The 27,239-nt window shown below is 44.6% G+C and overlaps 1 protein-coding gene across 1 annotated transcript in view; it reads right to left on the bottom strand.

Annotated features, from left to right (window-relative positions):
- Window positions 1-27,239, bottom strand: part of mpp7a (membrane palmitoylated protein 7a) — a 131,645-nt gene that overhangs the window by 22,252 nt on the left and 82,154 nt on the right. The window contains exons 7-12 of the mRNA XM_041961721.1: window positions 21,108-21,189; window positions 20,475-20,560; window positions 19,749-19,823; window positions 17,490-17,686; window positions 16,760-16,824; window positions 256-426 (exon numbers count right to left, since the gene is read on the bottom strand). Of these exons, the coding sequence (XP_041817655.1) occupies window positions 256-426; window positions 16,760-16,824; window positions 17,490-17,686; window positions 19,749-19,823; window positions 20,475-20,560; window positions 21,108-21,189 (676 nt within the window). The remainder of the gene's footprint in view (window positions 1-255; window positions 427-16,759; window positions 16,825-17,489; window positions 17,687-19,748; window positions 19,824-20,474; window positions 20,561-21,107; window positions 21,190-27,239) is intronic.

The raw sequence follows: 27,239 nt of genomic DNA, 5'->3' as shown, positions 1-27,239 counted from the left end.
ATTTCTGTGTTGGGGGTCGTGGGAGGGAGAGGCCAGGCCACCTGGGGCTTCTGGAGCTGCACAACTCTGAGTCATTTCTGTGATCTGTATGTGTCACTGTGCTGGGAGGTGAGGATATTTATTAAAATCTATGGTGCCAAGTTTAACAGCAATAGAGCCCCCTCCAACTGTAAAACAAAGCAGGAGAGAAGTGAGACCAGAGCTTCATAAACAGCGTTTTTTGATCAAGTTTTTGGAGTCCGGCTCTCTACTCACCTACTACGACCACCAGCCTGTGCTTCGCTCCACTCTGCCTCCGGTACGGGGTCACCTCCTCATACGTGGGCACATCAGCCATGTCGTACATTTCACTTTTCTTACACTCGTACATGGACTTGTTGGTCTTCTTGTCCCGCCTGCTCAGACGGAAGCTTCTCCTGAACCCAGCTGGAGGTCAGGATGAAATGACAGAGGAAGATAAAGGAGGCAGAAAGATGCACATTAATCCACAATATACCAAAAAAAGAATGTTTGTGTCAGTATAGTGCCGAAATTCCGACACAACTGTATGCACACATAAAGCAGCAGCTGTGCAATTCGATTTATGGTTGTTTCAGTGTCTTGGCAAACACCTCCACAGCTCGATGTCCAATACCTCATTTTGTATTGTGCAGCTCAGTTTTATGACAGCTATCTTTGCTGTAGGTGAAAGAAGAACAGTGTAACACTCGGCCAAACAGTTTCCCTGGATATCACACTCAAACACTTTATTCACATTTTCCCCTGGTGACATGGTGGATTTTAATTTTCTTCTTTTGTGTGCACACACATCTCCTGGAGACTGTGGCGAGGTATCAAGGCTTTCCTGTTTGTGAAAAGCTAAAAACAAAAACCTATCACTGGGTGTTTTCTCATTAACAATTTCTCCTTTTTAATCGAGGTAGGAGTGACTCATCCTGGTTTTTGTATATTTGTCCTAAATCTTGTCTCTAGAGGCAGATTTCTGCTGAGTTCACTGTGTGAAATGAAAGAAACTAGATGTTCTTTTCATGTAACTGCCTGCTACAGGATGTGAACTTACTGCTAGTTGGTTAATGGTTGTTCACATAACTGTCAGGCTATGATTTACAATTCATTCACATTGCAATTTTAGATAGCGGTGAGGTACGTGTGTGTCATTTAGTTTTCTCTGGCTGGCCGCAAGGGCAAGGCTGCCCTGTATGTGTGTGTATGTGTGTGTGTGTGTGTGTGGGGGTAACTGTACAACAGCCATCATCTCTGATTGGTTTATGGTGTGCGGCGTGTCCTCGGACTGCTGTCACAAAGGCTTCTTGGCATACTGATCCAAGAGTGTGCACGCCTTGACCCGAAGACATTAAAAGGAAACATTTACCCCTAATTTGAGGACTACGGTTTCATATTTATGACAGATGCTGATTGAGCCTAAAAAGAAGTAAATCTCCAGAACCCAAGATGTCTAATATCCCCTTTCCGATGACAGTCACAAGTTGTTTTCAGCCTTCTCTTTAATTATTTCACTTTTTAATCAGCAGGTAATGAACTCAAAGATATGATGCAGGATGCCTAGGTAAGATTAAGGCAGCATGAAAATTCTGGACAGAAAGAAGAATCAGGAGTTGAAACAGCTCCTGATTCCCGCCCCCTTAATACTTTCCACAACATTTTCAAACCACTGTGGGGCTGTGCAGACATGCAGCATACAGAAAGAGTCTGCATTCCTCTCAGCTTGTTCTTTTCCAAACAGTCCCTTAATAAGGAATGGAGCTACGAACCTATGCTGAGTTACAAATGAAACACACTGTAAGTCATTGGAGCAGAATAATAATGTTTTTGCATGCGCTTGTGTATACGTCTGAGTGTACGCACGTGGCCGAGTACTGAATATAGTGTTACATTGAACATTTAGGGCAGACTTTGTTCCACTGTGGGCAAGCTTCGTCTTACGTCGTCTGTGCCATTTCTCCTGTGGTTAAACTACTCATTCAGCACCCTCACCCCCTGTATCCCTACCCAAGGAGAATTAGCCTCTGCCACACAGTGGAAAACACACACTGCTCATCTGAATTTCTTCTGTAAAGACACCAAAATGTAACCGATATCCACAAAGGTTGACATCATTACAATAAACATTAAAAGTATAAAGTTAATAATATCCTACTTAAAGCAAGCAGTCAATCTTTTGAAAGTTCAAACACGAAAACCCACTTTGGTAATTTGGCCTTGAGTAATACAATGAAAGTCATTAATTCTATCTGTCTTACAGTATGACAAGCTGCCATCTCACTGGCTCAGGGCAAGGGCACTCTGCTACCTTCCACAGATAGGCAGGTGCACAGGGCTTCATGATGACGCTCTACAGTTCACATGTAGCGCCATCTCTTAGTTGACGGGGGCCCTTAGAAATCTAGTGCCCCTCTAGATCACCCACCTTTCTAGACAGCTCCATTCAAATCGTGGGCAGAATCCTTCTGCCCTCCCCACTACCGCTGTCTATGGGTAAATAAATGAAAGCCTGTGCAGCAATGAGCAGCACCCCATCCCTCCCCAAACCCCCCCGACAACCATCTCTTCAGTGCTGATGGAGAGTGAATTAGACAGAGGGGATTGAAATTAATTTGATCCAGAATTAAGGAATGATTCAAGTCAAGTTCAAATGAAGAAAGCCTGTCTGTTTGTCATGAAAAGCCTCAGGTCTGTTGGAACACCAACATGTTTGTCACAGGAAGCATAAAGCTTACTAGTCGAAAAGGAATGTATGATATGTGTGGCACCGAGATCCAACAGCTCTTTCACTGGTTTGACAGGTCAAATCAGATTTGTTGACAATAGTTCTGTTTTGAATTTCCCTGGAACGAGAGCTGAGTAGTGGCTGTGTCCTCGTATGTTTTTCTGCAAAAGAGTGTTGTGTGTCTCGGGGTATGGAGTTAAAGTTTCCTTGCTTAAGTCCCCCACACACACACGCACCTCTTAATGGTGTGCACCAGGCTGTGACTGGGTAATTGCCAAAACTGCAACTGAACACTTGCGTGTAAGCGCACACACTGCCTCTCACTCTTTCTCCATCACACACGCACACACATACACACAGACAGACACACACACACAGACACTTTGATTCAAAGTCCTTTCAGCAAAACAGAAACATTAAAAAGTGGAGAAAAAAAAAGATGAGCATATTTAACACAGTGTAAACACAAGCTGTGACTACGCACACACACACAGACATACACACACAATTGCTTGGAAGTCGCCAGCAGTCATGCAAGCCCATTTTCCAGTATGATAATATCTAACAGCCACGTAGGAAATTCAGCATGTGCGTAAAGAAAGCGCCCGGAGGACTTGGTGGCTACAAACTGCCCACCGGACACCAACATCCTGTGAATAGTTACAAAATTGCACCTGTAAAAGAAATGGCTACAACTGTAAAAGAAAAAAAAAAGTACAGTGCAGTAAGACAAATGTTCAGAAAAAATAACAGACGACTCGAAAAGCCTCAAATCTTGCATTTGCCAATGGGTGTCTGAAAGAAGAGAAGCCTGAGAACAATACAAGCATCAGGTCTTCCAGACATCACGCGTAGGCGACCAGCGAGATGACAACACGGAGAAGAAGAAAAAATGACTGCCATTTTCCATCCAATCAAACTTCATTTTCGGCAGAGGGGGAGAGAGAAAAAGTGCGGTGAAGCTAAGAGGAAAAGGCTCATAGTGAAACCACCTGTTGCGAGATCCCGGTGTGGTGAGGGCCGTCGTCTAGGGCCCGTGGCCTAACTACAGGAGACCGTGCTGACAGCTCCAGTGCCATCCTGGCTCTCCCGGCGGGGGCCCTCTATCCTCTGGACTAATGGAGACGACATCTATGGAATTAACCAGGCATGGCAGCCGGGATTAAGTGAGTATTACGCTCTCGGCTCGATGCCACGCGCTGCGGTTTAACGCTGTAACACTTAGTCCTGTTCGTGGGCACCAAATGTGGGAAGCATTACCGGCTCTCTCGAACTCATTATGCGTCCCCATTACTGGCTTGGTTGAAAGGGATGAGGAAGGCTCATGGTAGGCAGCTCGGGAGGTGGAGGACGCTTTCCACACTGTCAGCCATTATTACCCCAACAGTGAATAAAAGGAAGAGGAGCGTTGACAAAAATACAAAAGCCTGGAGCAGACAGAAGGACTACTCTGCTTGATTCATCACCAATTTGCTTTGCTTGCATAATACAAGGAAGCATGCAAAACAAGCCCGGATTTCTAGAGATCTGACATGACTGTAAAGACAGAAGTTGAGCCATGTCACTGTGGGCCACCATAATGTACTCTAAAATGCCTCCAGAGGATTCAAGAATGTCTTGACGAGAAGAAAGGAATCGTTAGAGGAACCGGGGGGGAGAGGAAAGGAGAATGCTGAAAGAACAGCAAGTGAAAGCAAGTAAGTGGACATATCCCAAGCGGCAACCTCCGGGGTTGAAAAATGAAGTCAGTGCAAAAACGGCCAAAAACTGCAGTTCCTCCAGTGGCCACTTGAGGCAATCCCCATATTAAAATTCAGCAGAAATAAACATGTTCACAGCCTGGCTATGAAAATGCTTTTGGTCTCGATTGCTAATCCCTGTTCATGACAACTGTACGGGGGTGAATTCTTATATAAATCACTTATTTAAATTATATTAAGGCTAAAAGTCATGTATAACTATGGGCATGGCTGCTTGAGTGACAGACTGAGTTTCAAAAACCAAGCTTCATTCTGCTCCACCCACGCTGCTCTTTGCCCATTTTTGGATTAGCTGGGAGTTAGGCGTCGCAGATAAGCTGGCATGTGTCCTTCCATGTGTCCCGGGGTCCCTCTACACAACTGCTTACAGGCAGCTGTGTAACTGATTATTGTGCAGTAGTAAAGTGGGCACTGTAGATGATCTTAATGTATTTGATTGAATTAAATATCTATTCCTGGACAACAAGTAGACTTTAGGGACATTAACAAAGCAACTTTAAGTCAAACTTCAGGCAAGCTGATGTATTCTACTCTCCTACTACTAAGCACAATGAAAGCAAAAGGCAGAGTGTGTCGGTGTGACATTTGAAATATGTACGTGTAGCAGTCCACGGTGGTGAACTCATTAGAGTTTTATCTGGGGAGAACACATTCTGGGAGTAGTTTCCACAGCCCTCGCACTAAGCATTTGGAAAGTGGTACCCAACCCAAGTGTTACAGGCTTATATGGTGGAATAGGGCTCTAGACCTTTGGCTGCAAGAGGTCCATTTGTGTCGAGCGCTATTTGTTTTTCCCCTCCGCCTTATCCCACAGCTCTTTGGGCTCAGGAATGTCTCGTCTCAAAACGATGCCTGATGTCTTGTGTGTTGGCAAAGAAAAACAATCACCTAACACACGCATATGCACATACAACTACTTCTGCTTCTACTGGAGTCCGTGAAGCCACTATCAACATGCCAAAAGGGGCCTCTGAGTGCCAAAAGTACAGAGCCTGAATGCCTGCTTTCCTGATGTTCAGAGGGAGAAGATGCTCAACAACTAGGCCACAGTCAAGAAAACTCCACGCCTCTTTTACGAGTCTTTAAACAACCGGGATGGTTGGTTGCAAATGCTGATAGAAGCATAGCATATACCTGCTCTGATTGTATCCAAATGTTGGATATCCATTAAAATACATAACATTTCAATACTATAAAGTAAATTTCCTCCCTGTTTGGACTCAGACAGGGGAAAAACTCTCTAATCCCAATGTACTGGCTCCTGCATGTCCACAACTATTGAACCTGTAGACTGATGAACTCATCTCATTTTGGAAACAGAGTGTTTTTATTTCAGTTTATAACACTATTCCATTTTTTCCATAACTTGGACATAATTGGATTGTGAGGGGCTGATGGATATCCCAGCCACTGTTCGTTCAGCTTTAACTGATTTGGAGGTTCTTGCTTGCCCTCCGTCCACCCATCTTTTTCTCTGGATGATCAGTCTGTGACTTTTTTGGATTTTTGGGAATATGTTACTGATGTGAAGTGTCACAGTGCCAATGCATCCATATCGCATGGATTTTCTGGTTGTGAATCGAGCTGAATGCACTGATGGGTCACCTGAAAAACAAATCTCTTGGAGTGTCTTCTACACATAAAATCCACCCTGGGTGTCCAAAATAGCTCTTTTAATTCTCCAGAAAGAAATGAAAGTCTCCAGACACTGCTTTCTAGAAAGGCCTGATAAGAAGGCATCATTGGATGCAGTTTTCCTCCTCACGCTCGAGGATTGCTTTTGGCAAAGGACCTTACAGACGTTGCATCACTGAGAGAGGCATGAAGGGAAAACAAACCAAAAACTAAGGACAACAACTGCCTACCCCCTCCCACTGCCTCCTTACTTCCCCATGCAACCTCAGTAGCATTGCAAAAGCATCTGTAAGTTCTAGGATTTCAAACTTTTAGGGAGGGCCAACTCTAAATCATACAACCACATCCAACAGGCTGAAAAACCATGCAGCAAGTACTCGCATAGAGAAGATGTTATTATAACTCACAATTTTTTTTCTTCTTCTCCTCCTGAGGTTCTCTCATTTCAGTTAAACCTCATTCTGGGCTGCTGGAGTCGAGAAATGTTGCTAACCCGCTAGAGTGCTGGATGTTGTTAGGGTACCGAAGAGGAAGAGGAGAGGCTGAGGTCATTGACCTCATGGAGGAGGCAGGGTGACAGTAAGGGCAAGCCTGAAGGGGACAGAGAGGAGTGGAAAAAACGGACTGGTGTTTGGCATAGTTCGGCCTTGGGAAGTGACCCTGATTGAGCTTGGCAGACATGGCTCAAACTCAGTATTTATAAACTCACATATGCACTGGATATCCTGTGAAATCTGGAGTCTAAATGGTGTAGTTTGCAAGGAGAGCTCTGAGGCCAGTTCACCTCTTGACCTCAACATCTGAATATAGACAGAATGGGATAGAGAGAGGGAGAGAGAGACGGAGAAAGAAATAAAGAGACAGAAACGAAAGAAAAAGGGAGATGGGCAGACGGAGGATTTGTGTATGAGCCAGCTCGTACGGCCTGTGGTCCTCCAGAAGGACGATACCTTATGATTTGTCGGGAAAATGACAGTGGTAATAAAAACATGATGGGAAACATTTTCTGTACAAGACAGAGAATTGGAAGCAGCTCTCTGGAAAGGGCTGCAGAACCAAAGCGGGCCACGGTAATTGTCATTAAGTCTGACCGGGACCACATCAGCGAGACCGGCCTTCGGCCCGGACCTCCAGAACAAAGCGTGGAAAACAAGCCGTCCTTTTAACTCAAATCCATCGAGAACCATTCTCAAAGATGTCTTGAGACCCACAGCAGAGGCAGAACAGGATAACTACTACATTCTGCAAATCCAGGACATGATCTGCCAGTGCATTCACGCTGTCAGCAAGGGAGCAGAAATAGCACACCGTAGGCTAGTGTACCACTATAGAACTACTATTTTTTGTTTTTACATGGGAGTCCGAGGTGAATCAGTTGAACCAAAAACACTCTGGGCTTTAAAAGAATATGTCAAACACATTATGAAAAACAGGGAGCTATTTATCAGTGTAACATGGCCCGGAAAACAAAGTGTGATCTATGGGGGAGGGGCTAAAAGATGAGGGTAACATTTACGGAGGGGACACATGTCAATCTAACACAGTCTTGGGCACTGTCTTCACTGCATCGATGAAATTGCCGCATCAAGAGGGCAGAGGACAAAAGGAAGAGAAGAAGACAACATCTCTCACCTAGGTGGAATCCGCTACTATAGTCAGCGTCCTCTGGTGATGAGAAAGAAAGGAGAAAGCCAGAAGAGAGGCACAACGTCATGCAAAAGAGAAAAGTCAAACATGAGAGCAACAGGCACCTACCCCTCTTACCATATACTAGAAAAGTCCATAGAAATACAGAAGAAAATACAGGCAGGCAAAGTTAACAAGACAGAAATCAGAATTGCTTTTGTTATTCATGTTGGTTGAGCTTCAGTTAATTTGTCCACTTTGTCCAGAGTGATAGCCGTTGATGTAGTGGTAAATCAGCAGAGAGGTTAACTACAACCTCTGATTGATGATCATCATTAGGTAACATAACAAAAATACTCTTTTTTTCTTCTTGTTAAAAGCAATTTAGAAAATTTCCAACAGCAAAACTTAGGCTACCAAAACATGTGGATAAATCATATTCTTCAAATAATGAAACTGAATTTAGGTTTACAATCCACGACATCCCTGGCCATTGCTTTGGATGCTTTTTTGGTTGTCTATGATTAATTTAGTGTTATGAGTGAGTTCGGCAGGTGTAGGATTACTGGAGGTTTACATGTGAAGGAGTGATTCTCCAAATGATGTCATTTTCATTAAAATGGACAAGTTATCTGGTGAAATATGAGGCTTTGTACAATGTAAGAGCCAATAACCTGCAGACTCTTAGCAGTGTTTAGAGGAGAAATTGACAGTGACATCTGATGTTTCCCTTTAAGAGCGATCAGCTTTGACATGAGAAGACAGGCCAAATGAAAACAAGATGGATGGAGAGCAGGGGTGAGAGGTAGACCTTTCATTACACACAATAATTATGAATGGGAACCAATCACAAATGGTTTCACCGTTTGTGTATTGCAACACTATCAGCAAGTGGCCTATCCGTAAAGTGCTATTCAGTGAGAAATGTCAGACAAGTAGTACCTTCGATCTCCTCGGCTGTGAGTGCAATAGAAGCAAGGGATGGAAACTGACCGTTAGGGAAAAGTTTGGATTACAGAAGAGTAAGTTGAAGGATGACATGGGAGAAGAAGAAGAGGGAACCTACCAAACTCTACAGCCACATCATCTTAGAAAAGCAAAACAAAAGACAAACAAATGACAAAAAGAAGAGTTAACATATTGAATTCAGTATAATCATTTTCATTTGAGCGACAGCCAAGTTGGTTTGTGTGTGTGCTGTAAAGTACACAAGTACACAATACTGTGACAAATCCACATTAAATTACTGTTTTTAGTTGAGTCATTTCTCATACAAAATTAAAATAGCTCATACTTCTATTTCATTTTGCAATGGTTGTGAAAAATGCTCAGCTCTACTGCTATGCATTTACATCAAGTACTATTGTAGTAATAGTAGTGCTATTGTGTCTAAGAGTAAAATTACTAGAGTAACTTGACCAAAATAAAAAAAATCCTACATCAAGGTCCACTTAGGAGCTTTCTCAGAAGCTTTCAACCGCAACTCAAGCTGCCCGTCTGAAATTCCATACTAACATACAATGGAGTATGTTAAAATAGTAGTAGTAATAGCAGTAATGGTGTCCGAAACCATAGTATGAACTAAATAGTACGTGAGGCACATTCCACTTGACAACAACTCTGCCAGCTCTGGTGTACACCTCAATTAATGCATGAATATCAAGGATGTATTATTTGATTATCATTATAATTATAGCTATATGAGGGATTATTGCAAATGCCACAGGAGGTGAAGTTGACTGGCACTGGTTACCACGGTCACATGTCTCAGAGGAGGCCCTCAGAAAGCGGCTTGCGCATCATTTCCGGTACATTTGAAAAGATACACACTACTATTAATTTACATAAAAGAATGCTGAGGGATGGGATACACATAAAGTATGTAGTGCATAGTATGGAATTTTGGACAGACTCAGTGTCTTCATCTGTGGGTGAAGTATGCTTAGTTGTCGTGGTGATGGCTCAGTTGTTATCACACGAACAAAGTTTGGAACTTCAGAGCGAGACCGTGACACAAACCAGAGTTCTGTCCAGGTCATGTGATGTCGCTCCGAGTGAAGTCCATCCACTGATGAAGGCCACAAGATGCAGCTGAAAGCTTAGGAAAAAAATCTAGTAAATGGACCTTGAGATCAGACTTTGTGTTAGCAAAATACTCTATTTAACTCTAAAACTCAGCTTTTACAATCTGCTAAATAACATTTCTACTGTTTCTATTTTGATAGAGGACATTTGTATCTGTTGTTACCTAGTGAGACACAGTCTGTGGTACAAGTCTGTGGTGCATTCACTGTGACTTCACAGAAAGAAACAGATTTAGATTCAAGAGGCTCCAAACGGTTAAATAATCTTAAATTGTTCTGGAGTTCAGACCAAAATATTGAAAGGGACCATTCTTACCAAGCATTTCTAAACAGGGGTGTGTTACACAGTAAGGTAGCTTTGGAAATGACTCCAGATGTTTAAGGGTGCCATCCAAACAGCTATAAGATGGTGGTTTCAAAATGGTAGCCAGTGTGTGCGTGTGTGTTTGCTTTAAGATGCCGTGAACATTTGGAGGCACTTACAGATGCTTCCTCCCCTTCCCGTGTTCCCATTTTGGCCAAACAAGGTTAAATCAAAACATACATAACACCATCTACCACAGTACGGGGCTCGCCTTACAGCACCATGTTCATTTCCCAGAGCGCACCGCAGCTCAGGGAGATGTTGCGTCACAGCCGGAGTTAATGACTAGCCAAAACAGCAGTCAGGACCGATCACTGCAAAGGTTTTTTCGTGCTGGAAACATCAGGCCCGAGAGCAGGGACTGTTTTAAGTGTGGAGCCAAATGTGTCTTGCCTTTATCTGACATCTTGTTTCACATGTTAGTCTTCACGGCAATGTTCCTACTGATGTTGCCCTCCTCCCATCGTAATGTGACATTTTAAGTTGAACCAGGTCCTAAACCACATTTTGAGTAGGATGAGAGGTAATTGTAGAAGGGAAGTCAGAGAGAAACTTGAAAGAGGAAACAAGGACAATATGAGAATGATAAAGATATCTAAAATCCTTCCAAGTGTTGCCCTTATTATGCTCTGGAAGGCTTTCATCTGGTGCCTATCTGCCACAGGAATGGTTTGCATTGCCTGATGGCCTCGTAGCCTTGTACACCAACATTCCTCGTCAAATGAAACACCATGCGATAACGCTGCAGAATGTAAATCGACAGGGCATGGCCTATCTGTGAATGCTTAAATGGTGGAAACAGAACCGTGTCCTTTGCTTTTTCTGAGAGTGTATTTCAGCCGCCTGCCCTTAGAAACATCTTGAGAGCGGCGAGAATGAGCTGAAGTCATGGTCCAATGTGAGTATATGTGGACGAGCAGGCCTGCAGTGATGGTGGCAGCCAAGCCTATCATTTACTGAGCACAGGGAGCCATGGCCGCCCTGACTGCGGCGGCCGACTTTCGCAGACATTCTCAGTGTGCAGTCATCCAGTCTACCACCAGTCAGCTAACCAGCCTTACTGGATGCTTCATGTCCAACTCGCCCCCTGGAAAGGGACGCACGCTTAGGGGTATATCACATGTCGCCCACATACCAAAGCTTCCCCACAGAGGATGACAGCAGGGGTGAGATGAGGGTAGCGTTGGAATGAAGGGAAAGGATGGACGGCAAAAAGAGACATGAGTGTATTTACTGTTTGTTAAAAGATAATTCCAGTTTACTATAACTTGGGTTGCATTTTTGTAGTTTTGGTCACATTTATTGTTTGAGATGACGTTGCATTCGTCACAGTGATTGCTAAGATCTGGAAAAAATGACAACATCACAGCTAGTTCCTATGTGGAAAGAAACTCGAACGATCAGACAGGTTGTAAACAACAGTTCAGTCAGGTCATCTAAACCAATTTATTTGAAAGAAAAACCAAAGGGAGGACAACCATAATCGAAATCCATTTAATCCTTCATTGCACAAGACAACTGTGCATGTAAAAATGTGGTAAGTATGGTGGGCCCAAGTTAAACAATGATCATTTTATCATTTGTCTTTGATTTATTGACACTAATTAGCGGGATTTTGGAGAGACTAGAGTGATCTTGGGAAAATGTTAATAGCATTTCATCATCAAACCCATCCTTGTTATTGGCCTCATCATCAACACCCCAATAGTGCAAATGATCAACCAATTAGGCAACTCAAGGCAGTTAAGTCATAAATTAGAGTCACATAAAATCATCTGTTGGATTACAGTTATCTTTGGAGCTGTGTGGATTATATCTGGCACAACCAATCTCCATGGCTGCTAGAAGATCTTTCAGCCATCTCCTTACGAGAGAGGAAGAGACAAAGGACTGACCCCTAGTCAGCACCCTGTAAATGGCCCTGAGTTACGAGCTGATGTCACCCTCACAGCCAGCCAGCGTACAGATGGCCTTCTCCTTGAACAAACTGGACGCTGTCACTTACTCTCTTGCTCACAATATCTCTCTCTGTTTTAAACAACCAACATGAGACCAGTGGAATTTTCCGGACGACACCGAATGAGATCTTTGTCATGCATCTTTTGGCCTTCAAATGCTTATTATTCAGAATCAGGAAAAGGAAGTGAATGAAAGACAGAATAGGGCTGCTCTGCATTAAAAAGCTGACTTTACATAGATAACAAAATGCTACAAGTAACTCAGAATTGGGATGCTGACAACGAGGGAGGGAGGGAGTTTTAATGTGAAGGGAAAAAATAACAACTTGATCTATAAAACTTTAAGGGTGGTCTCCGTGGGGTTATCTGGCGCTAACCTTTGAGGATAAAATGGAACTTTTCTCCTGCACCCATTGCGCTTCTAAATCTACTCCTGTGTCTGTTAGCGTTTAAGTTGAAAAATGAAATGGATGGATAAATTGAACACAGGGCCAGGTTCAGGGCCACTTAAGACCAATCTCAGGCGCCATTTCAGAATGGTTCAGTCGCTCAGGAGAGAGAGGGCGCAAGAGTGAGAGGGACAGCGCTGTAATGTATGGAGAGAGATGCAGAAAGACCCCAAGGTGAGCAATAAGTGTGTCCACGTGTTTGGCAGACTGCAAACCAAACCAAACAATCAGACAGCGGAGAGGTTTGCATGTCAGACAGAGGAACAGACATGCTGTAAGAAAGCCCAGAGAGACGTTAGTACGCTCAGAGAGAACAGATGGGGAAGCTGGAGGAGAGCCAGTTATCGATGGAAGGGGTCTGGGGGGTAGAAAGGGAGGCGAGAGGTAGGTCAGGTTGACAACTGCTGATGTAAAATAGTTGATCTAACCCCTGTACCCGAATAATAATTGGCTTAAATGGGGCAACTGATGGCACTTTAAACATCAGTTTCATAACCGAGGAATGCATCTACAGAAGCGCAGAGAGCAACAGTGAGGAAAGGGATTATTTATATCTAACAAATGTTAGGCGTAAATGGACACGGTTAAGCAATGCTCGCCGCAGCCCCTCGCCAAGACCAATATTGTTCCAGCCGACGGAGCTCCCGGGCTGGAAAGAGAGAGAGAGAGAAAGAAAGGGACCCCCTCCTCAATCACCACCTCCGTCCTCTGCTTGGTAACAGCGGGGTCTCCACAGTATCCTTCAATTAGGTTGTAGTTTATGGCCTCAGGGCCCAGCCGGTCCGGTGTGCACGGGGCCGGGATCCAAGCTTTGTCTCCCTCCATCTCCCTCGACCCGGCCACCTCAGCTCCACGGGGCCACATCTGCTACTGAATGTGACTCCGCGGCTGCTTCTCTCTCCTAACACTCCATCTTTTCTGCTTCCCCTCTTTTCAGTTTGGACTTTCTTTTACACCCCTCACTTTTATTCGCTGAACTTGCACTCCAATTGGATCCTACATTTTTCTCTAATTGACTTTTCTGCATTTTGAACACCCTGAAATTAATGTGTGTCTGCGTCTCTTCAAGAACACAGTGTGAACTGTTATCATTCCCCAGTTATTCACCTAGACCTAATAGGGCCATGTCAAGGGACTTCCTACTACCGCTGCTGCTACACACACAACTAATCCTTACAGCGTGCATGACATTAGGAAGAAAGTATTGCTACAGTCAAACACAGACTTACGGTCCTTTGGTAGGGGCCACAGCGGACTCTACTACATTTTACACCTGCCCTCTGAGCATGGGGTGGGGGGTTACAAATCCCATAACTCATAAGAGGAACTAGGCCATTAAAATGAAATAGTGAGGGAACAGTACAGCACTGTCTCTCTTTAACTTTTTAGCAGGCTATTTTTGGCCATCCTGCACCATGAATGCCAGTATGCGGTTGAACATAACTAGGAAATGACAACATCCATAATTCATCCGAGGGCTTGAATCTGAGGTAAAAAAGCCTAATGCTAAGTTTAGAGGTGGTCAGCGTAGCTCTGTTGGTTATTTCAGAGCTACATATTGAAAGAGTCACGTTACATTAAGGGCTCGCTGCCATGTCGAGGGCAACAAATAGTCAAATTGACATTTTAGTTCAATGGGGTCATTGTGAGACCAGAGCAGGCCTATAAATCATAGTACAAATGTAGTGTATTTTTCCGAAGATTGAAAGGAGGGAGACTAGCTGTACATTGCAGAGGACAACCTATGTGCTCGTATTCAGCCTAAATATGTGTATATGAATATGAAGATATAGGAAAGATATGAAGAAAAAGCAAGGATGGGAGGAGGGAGAACAGGAAAAGTGTGTGTGAGGGCGCCATGTAGAGTTTTTTGCAAATTAACTCACACCTGACGTAAAGCACAGTGACGTAACATTTAGGAAACGCTTTCACTGTTGAGGAGTGGAATACACATGGCATAATAAACACTATGACAGCACTCTGGCAGCCGTAAGTTGCATGACAGACAATTTTCGAATTAATTTTTTCAGTTCTGAAGGTTGCAAACATCAAGTAAAGTGCACAGTGTCGATGCAGTGAGTCTGTGTGGGGCAGGCTGGCCTACAAGTTCTGCAAGACCCACAGCAGATATTGGCAGCATGTTTTCCTCCATGGCTACAGACAGGCACATGCAGTCATATTGTAATGCGCCGTCATGATTGCCAGCTGGATAGCCTTCCATTCATACGCCGTAGCTCGCCATATACAAATTGCTATTTGGCGACTGTTTGTAAATCATAGCTAATGTCTTTGCCATTTCAAGACTGCATGTCAGAGAATCTCTTTTAGAGCTTTTCAGTCAGGTGTGGCAGAAAAGTCCTGCTGTGGGTGCAAACGGTTGTGCATAAACAGCAGCCGGAGGGGGCGGCGGCTGGTCTTAAAAAGCCAGGGTAGTTCAGACCTCTACTGCACACTCCTTGGTAGGGTTGAGTGAATGGACAAAATTATTTATTGGCTGAGACTTGTTTTTTTTAACAAAAATTTTCATAATTTTTTTTCTGGCAATTTAATGATCTGCCTCAGAAGAATAAGTGAGAGCCGCTGTTCAGTTACAGACTATGTTCAGAAGAAGCAGCAGAGAGGCAGCGCTGCGCTCACATCTCATCTACACTCAATATTTTCACATCTAACTCTGTGGGGTTTATTTCGACCAAAAGTTTTTGGTGAGTTTTGTTACTGCCAAGTTTGAATGAAGTGGCATTTTGTAGGTTTAGTTTCTTTATTCATTAAGCAAAAAAAAAAACAACTAAAATCTAAGCAAACTTGCCACTCATGGGTGGGGGTGGGAGGGAGACACATATCTGTGTGAATGTAATGACAATCGCTGGTTGCTGGACTGACATTGGAACATTTTAACAGATCACACAGCCTGACTACCAAGCCCTACATTTCTTTCTGGTGGCTGGCAGGAGTGTCAAAATTGTTGTTGATGGAGCAGCTGCAGGCTTCTTTTTGGAGACAGTTATCGATTTGGATTTGACAAAGTTGCTTCCTAAATGTTGGCAAGATTTTACACTAAAAGTCACAAGGAATTCCATGGTTTGCAGCAAAAGAGGACAATTTCATAATATTCTAATCTGCATTTTAATTCAATCTTTTCAAATTGAATCTGTCTCCAGTGGTACCATGAGTTTTAAAACAGTTGCCATGGTGATTCTAAACCTGACAAAGTTCATTCACACCGTTACTATCAGAGCCCTGTTTGGAATTGCCCTCGCTTCAGCGATCAGCTGATTAAAAGTTATGCTGTAAAACATTTGAAGGCTACAGTATTTCTATGCTCTCATTCTACTGTAGTGATGATTCTCTTTTCGAGTGTGTTGGAGTATGAACTTTCGAGTTTTAACCTGAAAAGCAGGGTCGGCAGGTCATCCCTAATTGTTTCTGCTGCTGTCATTTCCTTGCGTAACATGGTTTATGTCTTCTGTCTTCATTATGGAGCAATCAACAATCTTTGATTTATAAGGGTAATTTAGCTATAATCCCTCCATTTCCTGATGCCCTACATCCAGGCTTGTTATAGCACATTTCTCACAGTACTCCTACTGATGCGTTCTTTCTCAACTTTGCTGCATTGACTAGCCAAGGGTTACTGTACAGGCTCACATCAGAAGGTATGTTAATGCTCTCTAGAGAGCCGTGTGGAGCCTCCATCACATGTGTGGGTCTAGTATCAGATCATTAATCCATCATTAGGTTCTCTGAGATGTGGAGAGGTGAGCTGGATGGGTAGGCTGGCTGGTGTTTTGGCTGGAAGGTGCAAAGGCTCAGAGAGGTTTTCCAGAGGGCAAACCTCCTCCTTCTTCGCATTAAAGCTCCTGCATGACTTAGACCACATCAACACATGGAAAGGCAGAGGGGGACAGAGGCAAGAGACTCTGGCAAGAGCCCGAAAGAGAGACTGAGAGATTGAAACATGGAGCAGACAGGAAAATAAGAAGGGGGGGGGGGGTAAATCCAGACACAACACTTCCTCTGATGACAGGCGTGAAGCAGTGCAACTGTACAGTGGCCTCAGAGTACAGAGATGAGCCCTGAGTAACTGTACCTTAATTGTAACTGCAAGGTTAGTTAGTTAGTTCGTACCCCTGGAGGGGGGGGCTGATATATGCTTACATGATCGTCGGCTAGAGGTCTTCTGGAACGGCAGAGTTGCACCAGGTCGTGGCAATGCAAATCTCCTGCAATAGGAGAGAGGAGGATAAAGAAAAGGGAAAGAAAAGGAACAATAAAACCATCAGTTTTCATGACTGCATAGGGAATAATAAACACTCCCTGCTACACTACAGAGAACCCAGTCTTCAATATCCACCGGTTTCCTTCTGTCAGCTGAGACTGGTGAAAGAAAAGAAGGGAGTTTAAGGAGTGAGGAGGTGAAGGAAAAACACACTTGCTGTTGACAAAACTGCAGGGTTAAATCTGATTGTTTGTGAAATGTTCTCTCGTCTTGTGCTCCTCTCTCTCCCTCTTTTTGTGTGTGCGCTTTTTTTTCCTCCTCGGGTGCTCTTGGACGGTGCCAAGAAACTGCCCCGGCCTCCTGAGCTCTGTGTTGCACATCAAGTGCGGCCGTCCGAGCGCACACTGATGTGCGATTTTCCATCCACTTGCCGTCCAAAGTGGATCGGTACCAGCGCTATCATTTTCTGTCATTACTCATTTCGGGCCAGACATTGTGCGGAAATCCAGACTATTTTGGCAGTGTGAGGCAAGAAAAAAAATAGAGAAAAGGGGGAGAGAAAGAGAGTGAAACTTGTGTGACTGTGACAGCAGCAGAGACAGTACGGCCGGCCTTGTTAAGAGGCAACGGCAGACAGGACAGGCTGATCTAGCAAGCATTGTTTCTCACCTCTCCTGGAACTGTTTGGACGGGATTAGGCCAGCACGGGGGTTGGCGTCCCCCTCGTGTTTGGCCTGCCACCAGGTCGCATCATCTTGGCTCATTATCTGAAGGATGGAGCCCTTCTTGAAGGCCAGTCCGGCCTCCTTACATGGGATGGCTTTGTCCTCCTTAGGGTCGTAGTCAAAGAGTGCCTTCATAAACACCTGCACATACAGCAGAGGAGGGGAAGGGACGTAAACAAAGAGCTAGACTGACGGCACATCAGGAAAAAACAAAGGTTCACTGTAAAATGACCTTTCCCTCCATTGCATAGAGTGTGAACTCTGAACGAAAGCCATTGCATCAAACACAGAAGGTGCTTCACCAGCACTTGGGGTGATTATTCTAGAAAGGTGTTTACAATCAGAGGTTGAAACCTACAACCGCTGGCCAAGCTGGTCTCTCCATGCCATTTCATCAATACTTAGGATGGACTAAGACCTGTCACCACCTTCTTTGTGTGATGCCACTTAACATCTCCACAGATAGAGACTCCAGTTGGAAGTGCTCTGCTCCACCCGCTGATGGATTCTAAACACAAACTAGTATCAGGAATCTTTCCACATTAAGGAACAAACCAATACAGAAAAAGGTTGTTTTCTTTCTTTAAGTCTTTGGTCTGATTTGACTTGGCAGTGGGGGTGGGATACACCTCATTAACACAAAGGAGGTTGGACCTTATAGTGGAAAAATCTCTGACATCTTTTCCTGTTGTGGGCGGCGAGCTGCAACCTAAAGCACCTTCCTGTGTCTTCTGTCCAAATTGAGCTCTGTCATGATGAGTTAGCACTCCTAAGACACCTCAGTACATGTGGAAAGAAAAAAAAGAGAGGGAAGGAAAGTGTGTATGTGTGAAAATGAGAGAGAAAACAACGGAGAGATTAAATTTTTTGATGTCCTATTGATTTAAAGAGTGCTTTGTGCCATGTAGAAAAATTATGTTTCAGACAGAGATGTTTTGTTTGGGTCATTACAGCCCTGTTGGCTGCTAAAGCCCCGGATAGAATACACTCATACATCCACATGCTAAGATCTCCTGCTTTTCTTCCTTTGGCTCAGTTTTTTTGGCCTGTACATGTTCAGCCACTTAGCTGCCCTTCACTGCATCGACACTACCTGATGTAAGCGCACAGGCCATTATCATGAAGGAGTGGCTTAGTGTTTGGCACTGGCAGACTATATTTCAGGGGGATTCCTTAAACGGCCAGACAGTTTCAACCATTACACGATGACAAAGGATGTAAGTGGCCCACCCTGTCCTGTGCACCTCTGTTACACATGCAGCGTGGGCTGCGTTGTGAATAATGATAAACCGCCTCCGACCCTGCAACTTAAAACCAGTGAGTGGATCCAGCCTCTGTCTGCTACTGATAGATGAGCGTGTGGGAAATGTTGCATCAACACACCAGTGGGTGAAAATGATGGTGTGCTCGTAGGGATGACAGTAAACCACCCTCAAAAAGAATGGCTAAAGGCTACTGTCTACTGCTGCGGTCCACATGAGAGAAGATAGTGTCATCCTACATGTGGCTAGGTATCAAACCTCAAAACATATTTTGAGAATGTGACAGAAATGTGTCTTTAGCAATGACTATTTAAAATGGTTGAGTAGTGAAAGCTTGCATGGAATATCTGGACAGATTCATAGTCTTCTTTACCGATTCTTTGATAACATGCAGTACATCATATAGCTCACCATTTCCACTATTTTAAGCTCCGGCTGAGGTAGCCGGCTGCTACTCCAGCAGAGTTACTCCAGCACTCTGCTACCTCTGAGTCAAAACACACAACACTGACATTGCCGTTGGCATCTGCCGTTGGCACATTAATCTACTTCTTTGAGTAACCACTCGGCCTGTCAGTGAAGGTGGGAGAATCAGTCTCTGCTTTCCCTGTCAGCCTGTAAAAAAGGCACGATGCACCAGTGAAGACGTTAGCTGATGAGCATACACATTAAAGCGAGAGTTAGGTGTGGATTTTGGATGCAGATGTATTATCTAGGCACTAAATAGGCTAAAATGAATCTAATGTAGAAAATCGGGGGAAAAGAGAGGGACGCAACAACGATCTGACAGAACTGTGGAAGAACATTTCCTCACTGTGGTTCAAAAACAATGTTCTGCATCCAAAAAAAGGTATCATGCTGGAGCAGAGAAGCGTGCTCTTTTTTTCAAGTTGATGATCGTAACCAAGTCGACATAATGATTAAGGCGGGACAACACCTACCTTTGGCTCCTTGGATGGTGCCTCCTCCTTGATGCCGGGGACAACTTTAAAGGTAATGGCTCCTTGTGACTGGGCCTGAAAATTGAGAAAGACATGATTAATACAGTAGTTTAGGTACAAATGGAGGGGTGGAAATACCAGTCATCGGCCTTGCAAATACTTCACAAAGCACCTAATCCAATGCAAGTCACATAATGCAAAGCGCTGTTTGATTTTTCAACAATGGAAGGGTTACTAGGATTGGATGACTCTGCTTGGCAGGATGGAGTGTGTGTGTGGGGGTAAAAGGAGGAGTGTTGAGAGCTATCATCTGCTTCAGAAGCCTTTGTGTCTGAGATGGCCTCCAGAGTTTAAGAGACTCTTTCCTCTGCAGTTGTCCCCCCTGGCAGAGTTCAGGCCCATGACGGAGCTTATTTGAGGCCTGCAGCGGAGCCTGCTTGGAGGGACTACAAAGCATCTCATCCAGGGAGAACGTGTGGCTCAATGCATGTGTAGAGAAAGGCTAGTGTTTGGTTTTCAGCACAGCGATGGGAGGCATGGAGTCCTGGATGAGTTCGGGGAGGTTTTTGCCATCACAAACAAGGAATTTTGCCAAGGGAGTGGAGCCGAAACACAGGAGAAACCCTTGGACAGCACACACACGCACACACTTACACGCGCAAGCACACACCCACACACACAGAATGAGTGCAGTCACACATGCAGACACAAACAGATGAGGCTTACCAGAATACGAATGATTTCCTCTGGTTTCTTGTCATCCACAGGGATTCCATTGACCTCCTTCAGTTCATCTCCGACATGAATCAGACCTACCACACACACAAAAATAAAGTTTGCATATCGATGATCACGCTTATATTCCATTATTCTAATGTCCTAACTTAAGTGGGCTACTGTGTAAGAGTCTGGTGCTCACAAAGCCCGGGGATGTGTACAGTACACCAGATTAATGTTGATCGTCATGGTGGCATTTGAGATTGGAAAAGAATCAAAACATTATTGCTGACACATGTGGAAATTTGCCTTTAGCTTCACTGTGGCAGGGCTGAAAAACAGACTGGACACAATGAATACAAAATCAAACAGGAAACATGTGGGCAACAAGCAGAGCAACACAGTCTACTTGTCATTCATGTTCATATTTACAAAGTGCAAAAGGAACAATTTATGGCACAGAACTGGTGAGATTCAGGTGCAGGGGGCATTCCTGAATACGTCCCTTCTTTGTTCCACACTGAATGTAATCCTGCTGTGATACAAATGTCAACATGGCAGACTCACATACAAATGCGGTACTTTTAAATGCACGCACACATGGTCAGACCCACTAGCGAGAAAAAAGGAGGTTTGACTGACCGCTTCTGTCGGCTGCCCCTCCTCTCATGATCCGGGCCACGAGGATGGCTCCTGTTTGTTCGTCACGCCTTATCGTTGCCCCCTACAAAGCAATCAAAGAATCAAAGCCGCCCAAAATTACAGTTAGTGAAATATGGGCAAAACTTAAGGACTTGTGATCATAGTTACCAACATGTTGTATATATAATGCTTTCCAAAAACTCAACATGTGTATTGTGAGTACTTTTATATACAAAATTATGGTACAGGTGAAATCTGTCGTTCAGGTTACACACTACTTGTCAACCTTCTTCTGTGATCTTTGTACCTCACATATGTTAGTTAACTTACTTGAGAGGAAAGATTAAAAACTTGCTAAGTACAGCAGGCCAGCACTCACAAATCACACTTATCCTTTAAAGACACAATGAGATGGCATTTCTACTTCTCCGCGAATATATAAATACAAATGATGTTGAAACTGTTTGCAGTAACACAGTAAGGGATCATTTTAATGCAGAAACCATGCAAAATCCTGAGGGGGGAGAAAAGCTGAAATGAGGGTTTTAATCAGTAGCCCGCTTAATTGTATCTTTAAAGCTAAGTTTTGCATATATTTCTTCAGGGAAAACAATGACAGAATATGAGCATGCCATTGAAATCATCCAAAAACTGCACATTGAATAATCTAACAAGATGGGTCGACTGTTTGTCGCTCACGGTCTGAATGAGGGATCGATGTCTTCACAAAAACAGCTGGCTTAGAGGGAGAGGGGTGATGGCCAAGTAGGTATGAGGCAGTAGACTCAAAACACACACACAAACACACACAGTTGCTCAGGCCTTGTCTGTCCTCCTTTATGGGCTTGGTGCTCAGCCAGAAAGCCACACGGAGAAGAGGATAGTGTTTCAACTACCTTATTTGAAATGACAGTGTTCAGCAGTGATGCATTTACCAGTAAACCCAAACAGCCTTTTCCTTTTAGCATACAACAATAGGCTTAATGGGTGCCAACCTGTCACATCCCTCCCAGAAACACCATTTAGGCAATGGCCTGGCTAGGGTCTAGGGTGGAACAGGATAGCAAACTGCAACCCAACGTGTGGCGTCATCCTTGCTTGGGCCTGACGACCCAAACGAGACAGATGCGTCGTCTAGTCGTTACAGTTTGTCGGGGCTGCAACTCATCCTTCCACCCTCCCCTAGCTGCTATTCACATCAGCCCCAAAGACTGTTTGTATTTCTGTTACAAAAAAGAAAAAAAGTTAGAGGCTTGGAGCCTTCTTCATCCAGCTCAGCCGTGCTTTATTTCAGCTGTCCTAATCCATTGCCGCCCGGGTCAAGCGCAACAACAGCTCCCCATATGTCACACCGCTCCGGTTAGTGTCATTTCCCTGTTTGCTCTCCTCTGACAGGCCTAAAGTAGCTCTGGCTACGACCATTGATGGGAAGCACAGAAGGAGATATTAAATAATTAAAAAAAAGAAAAGAAAAAACAACTTCTCAAAGACCAAAGGAGCCTCTGGTTTGTGCCACTTCGCCTCTTCCATTAGCATGTCATCTTGGTTGTTTTCACAACCTATTCACACCTAATGGTTTTCCTCATAGATAATGGTTTCCTCAAGGCCTTTGGGGTGTGGGGACGGAGACGGGAGGACATCAGGATAAGACAGTGGCAGGGTCTACAAAGAGTTGCGGACATCATAGAATAATTGGGCTAATTAAAGAAACCCAGGAGGTTGCAGTAGGAGAGAAGACAGTGGAGCAGGTCACTAAGAGGGGAAGGCACAGTCAGACCGCAGTGTCAGGGTCACATATAACCCCTCAGTGTGACTTAAAGCAGCTGTCTGTGACGCAGCGGCCTCCAGACGGACAGAGAGGCCTTCTGTGTGTGTGTGTCTGAAAGAATAGAGAGCTGCAGGGAAAGAGACGGACTGTGACAGACAACAGGGTGAGATGGGGAGTCTGCAGGAAATCTCAAAGGAGCATTCAGACATGTGGTCATTAACTTTCTCTCCCTACTTTTCCTTTCTGACTCCCTGCTTTCGAGCTGGCTGATGGCCAGTGGTGTGATGGATGTTTTTATTGTGTCCCCTGGGGTCCCTGGTGGCTGGTGGCAGTCTAAAGGCTAGCTAAACAGCAGAGAGGCAGCCGTGGATTCAGTCTGTAATGACAATAGGCTGGCTGCACAGACTTAACAGACGTAGTCTACAACGCGTGTCAATGGCTATCTGTGGAATCTACTCACATATGGTGTATAGATATAAATCGTGTTTTGACACATATGGCTTAAATCACATGTTGAAACCATGATGCCATTTAGAAACACCACTTTCACGACTTTTATTGGAAGTGGCAATGGTGATTATAGAGCAGCACATTTAGCGTGCAAACACCAGTGGATGGGGTCGTGAACCCAAATCTATGGGAAGCAAGGACTGTTTTATCCCCATCCAAAAGAACCACGCTTTATGTGTTTTTACACCAGCAGAGAAACAAACTCAGGTATCAGTGAGCAAATGTGGCCATGCTTATTTTCTTTGTACACTTCACTGACTCTGTACTAGGAGTTATTTGAAGCTGCAGTAATTTTAAAGCCTTTATTTTTTGCGATTCTCATCTGACCCACTGCCCTTCAACGTGATGGGCCCACATAGGCCAGCCAAGCCAGCAGCAAGGGAGTTGGGGATTTATGAAGGGAGGGGGAGCCTCCCTTCATAATCTGGCCAGCCCCGGTCTGAACTCAGCCCTGGTACGGTAGCCAAATGAGCTCTGTCTGATAAGAAACGCTGAGCGAGGCCAAAACGCTCCAGTGGCAACGCGAGCGAGCCAGACTGGAGGGTAAGTGGAAGGCCAGAGGAGAGTCAGGACTGACAAGTTGACTGGGAGTGAGGGGAGGGAGGTAAATCAGTGGGGGGGTTGAGGTTGAAAGTAAGCGTGGGTGTGAGTGAGTGACTTAGTGAGTGAATGAATAAGAAGAAAGCATAAATTAAAAGGATATGATGAGAGATCAAGACAAAAAGTAAGAAATAAAGAATGGAAGAGAGACTGAGAGCAACACAGAAAGAGAAAGCCATTGAGAGAGAAAACACAAGACTGGCATTGTTTGAGACTGAGATTTTCACTGGAACCAATACCCAACTAAAGTCTTTTAGACTATTTCAGATTTTGTCTTTTTTTTTTTATTTATACAAGTTCAAATTCCGCCAACCAATGGTGAGCTTACTAATGCCAAAAATCAAAGAGAAAGTATTAAATCCCAGCGGTGGATTTAATAATAAAGATCACGAGAATGAAACACCCAATAATGACACAAAGATAAAATTTTATGCAGTACTCAGTACTTCAGACAAACAGCGTCTTTACTTTTTGAAGGCTGCAACATGCTTCTCCAGGCTGCACATAGGTGCATCTTTTGAGATTTGGGAGATGTATATGTGTATGAGCCGCCGCTTTTGCTGTGTAGGTTCACAGAGATGTTTAGGTTTGTGTACGTCTTCGTAGAGGCATAACACCAGTGTGAGGTGGGAAACAAAAGAGGGAGACAAAAAGTAGCAGCAGAAAGGGAAAGAAAAGACTTTGCTCAGTATCAGCAGTATCAGTGAGATAAAGCAGAGGTCAGTTCACCTTTGTGAAGGCACTCTGGCCCTTATCATCTGCAACTAATAAGTATTAAGATGGCCAAAAGAAGCAGAGGACTGCTGCTCAAACGAACACAAACAGTTGGAATAACAACGCTTCACAAATTCACTTTTTTTCCCCATTTCAAAGTTCTGTAAGACTCGATTCATTCTGTCAGTCCTCCAGGGGTACATCGGCCTCTCCTGGAGGCCTGACGAATGCCTTGGACGCACTGAGAGGCAGCTGAAATGAGGGGGGCAAATCCAACCTCCTGAACTCAGCATCACCTCCCCCTGTGCCTTACCCGTAGGGTATCTATGGGTGCCATCAACATCCAGCCATGCATGGCCACTAATGAGGAGTCCCTGCTTTGTTAAACAAATACATAAACAGTCAGGGTAGAACCTAAATAAGCTGCATGGCGTGTGTGCGCAGGGGGGCATACATAAGGAAGAAACACGGTAGACGCTCATGCACCAAGATGGGCTTCCTGGTGTAGCAGCTAAGCATTAGCACGAACCGATGGCTAGGTTTACACGGAGCCTTCAACGCCTACTGGCACATGGAAGCCATTTCAGACTTTTCCTTGTGCATGGAAACAGTGCAGGAAGTCAGAAGGGGAATGTCTACGTCTGTCAAAGCACATACACGCATGAGTGACAGCATGTGTAGGTGTGTTTTTGTGTGCATGCAAGCGTGTCTGCGTGTGTGTTTCGATGAGAGTGTAGCCGTGGGCTCCTACCTGAAGTGGGGCCAAACGGGGCCAAGAGAAACCTCAAAAGACTGGATGATTGATGCTGGACAGTCACTAAGCCTGATGAATGAGCTACGCTATGTTAGCAATTAGAGACAAGGCGCCACTTAACCGTCAGCCAAGTAGTTCAACTGCGCTATTTGCATGGAAAAAGATACCATGGTGTGCACACAAGTTGATGAAAAAATCTTTCTATGTTGTTCAGGACTGATTCTCTCTTCCTGCTGTTAACCACTGCTGCAGGTTGTCCTTTAAATGAGTATAAAATTTGACCCAAAAGAGGAATTCTCTCCAGAAATAAATGTTGAAAGGCAGAATGCGCCGAAATCCACAGTCAAAAATAGAGGCGGGAGGGTGGTCATCTTTGACTGAGGAGGGCCTTCTAGCTGTGGTCAATTAGTCATCAGTAACGCGATCCGAAGCCTCCACTCCTAACGTGATCAGCTCCATATGCAGCCGCTGCTCCCAGCTCTATTTCTCCATTTCTAACACATAAATGCCTCTGATTGTTATTGTTGGGCTGGCCAAAACGCAACGGCTTAGTCTCTGCTGTGTGATGAGGAGAAGCGGAGCGACGCTTGTCCGTATCAAGCCGTCGCCCCTCCCAGCGCACGCACTGGAGCGCACATGCTGACATGGCAGCCACATTAAGTACGTGATGACAAATGGCTCACACCTCATACAGTGCAGAGAAAAAAGAGAGAATAGGGACTGAAATTTGGAAGCCCTCAAGTATGAGAGTGTGTGTTTATTAGAGGGAATGGAATGGAGGCAACATTGTCCAGAGAACTGTCAGCGCACAGTAGTGCCATGAAACCTCAGCAGATAAGAGGAGTAAGACAAGCTGAATGTTGGATGTCTCATCACATTAGCTTGGCTGGGATTGGCCGCAATGAGTGTCTGGCAAGCTAAGTCTTTATAGGGCAATTGCAGTGCCCTCTGGCTGATGGACTGGATGGATGGTTGGATGACATGATGGAAGCTGGCTGGCTTGTACGCTGGTTGCATGGATGACGAGAAGGCTGGCTAGCCGTCTTGGCCCGGCTCATCACACGTCTCGGTGTCTAGGGCAGGCTACGTGTGGCCTGTCTGGTAAGGGCCACAGTGGAAAAGAAGGGTCCTAGGATCTCTTTACCTTAGCCACGGCCACAACTAAAGCCACTCCACGACTCCTAACCCGCCAGGGAAAACAAGCACGGTGCTCCATTTCAAACACACAGCCCTCGGCCCGTAACGACCACTCAAAACATCGCCCCGTGAACCGAACCGAACACTGTAGCATTTGACAAACATTATTTCTCCCTCCAAATTGAGAGCGACAAGGGAAAACAAACGCGAGTGGCCCGGGCAGAGAGGCCGACGTGTTTTGACATGATGTCACTTAACAGCAAAAGTGTAACAACGACAATAAACTCCTGCCGACTGCTGTGTTGACTGCTATGTTTAGAGGTATAAATACAAAGTGTAGTGGAAACACATGCCGGCGTTCTTCACACCAGATGTCGACCATGGAAAAACCAAATACAAAGTGGGAATGGGCCTCCTGGACATTAAAATACAATTACCTCCAATCATATCTGGTGTTGGAGTGTGTCATTTCATCTTACCTCACTGAGATGGCATAGAGCCCCCGACACATAACACACATGACCGTTCCACACGCAGAGTCCAGCATATTTATGAGTTCTTACATACTTCCTCGAACGCCACAGACTCCAGTGCTGCTCACAAAGAGTAAAATCATGTAATATTAGTATATTCAGTCGTGATCAGAAAA

Source organism: Chelmon rostratus, chromosome 20 (assembly GCF_017976325.1).
Source record: "Chelmon rostratus isolate fCheRos1 chromosome 20, fCheRos1.pri, whole genome shotgun sequence".
NCBI classification, from domain to species: Eukaryota; Metazoa; Chordata; class Actinopteri; order Chaetodontiformes; family Chaetodontidae; genus Chelmon; species Chelmon rostratus.
Note: the sequence above shows the minus strand (reverse complement) of the source record. Positions and strands in the feature narration are given on the sequence as shown.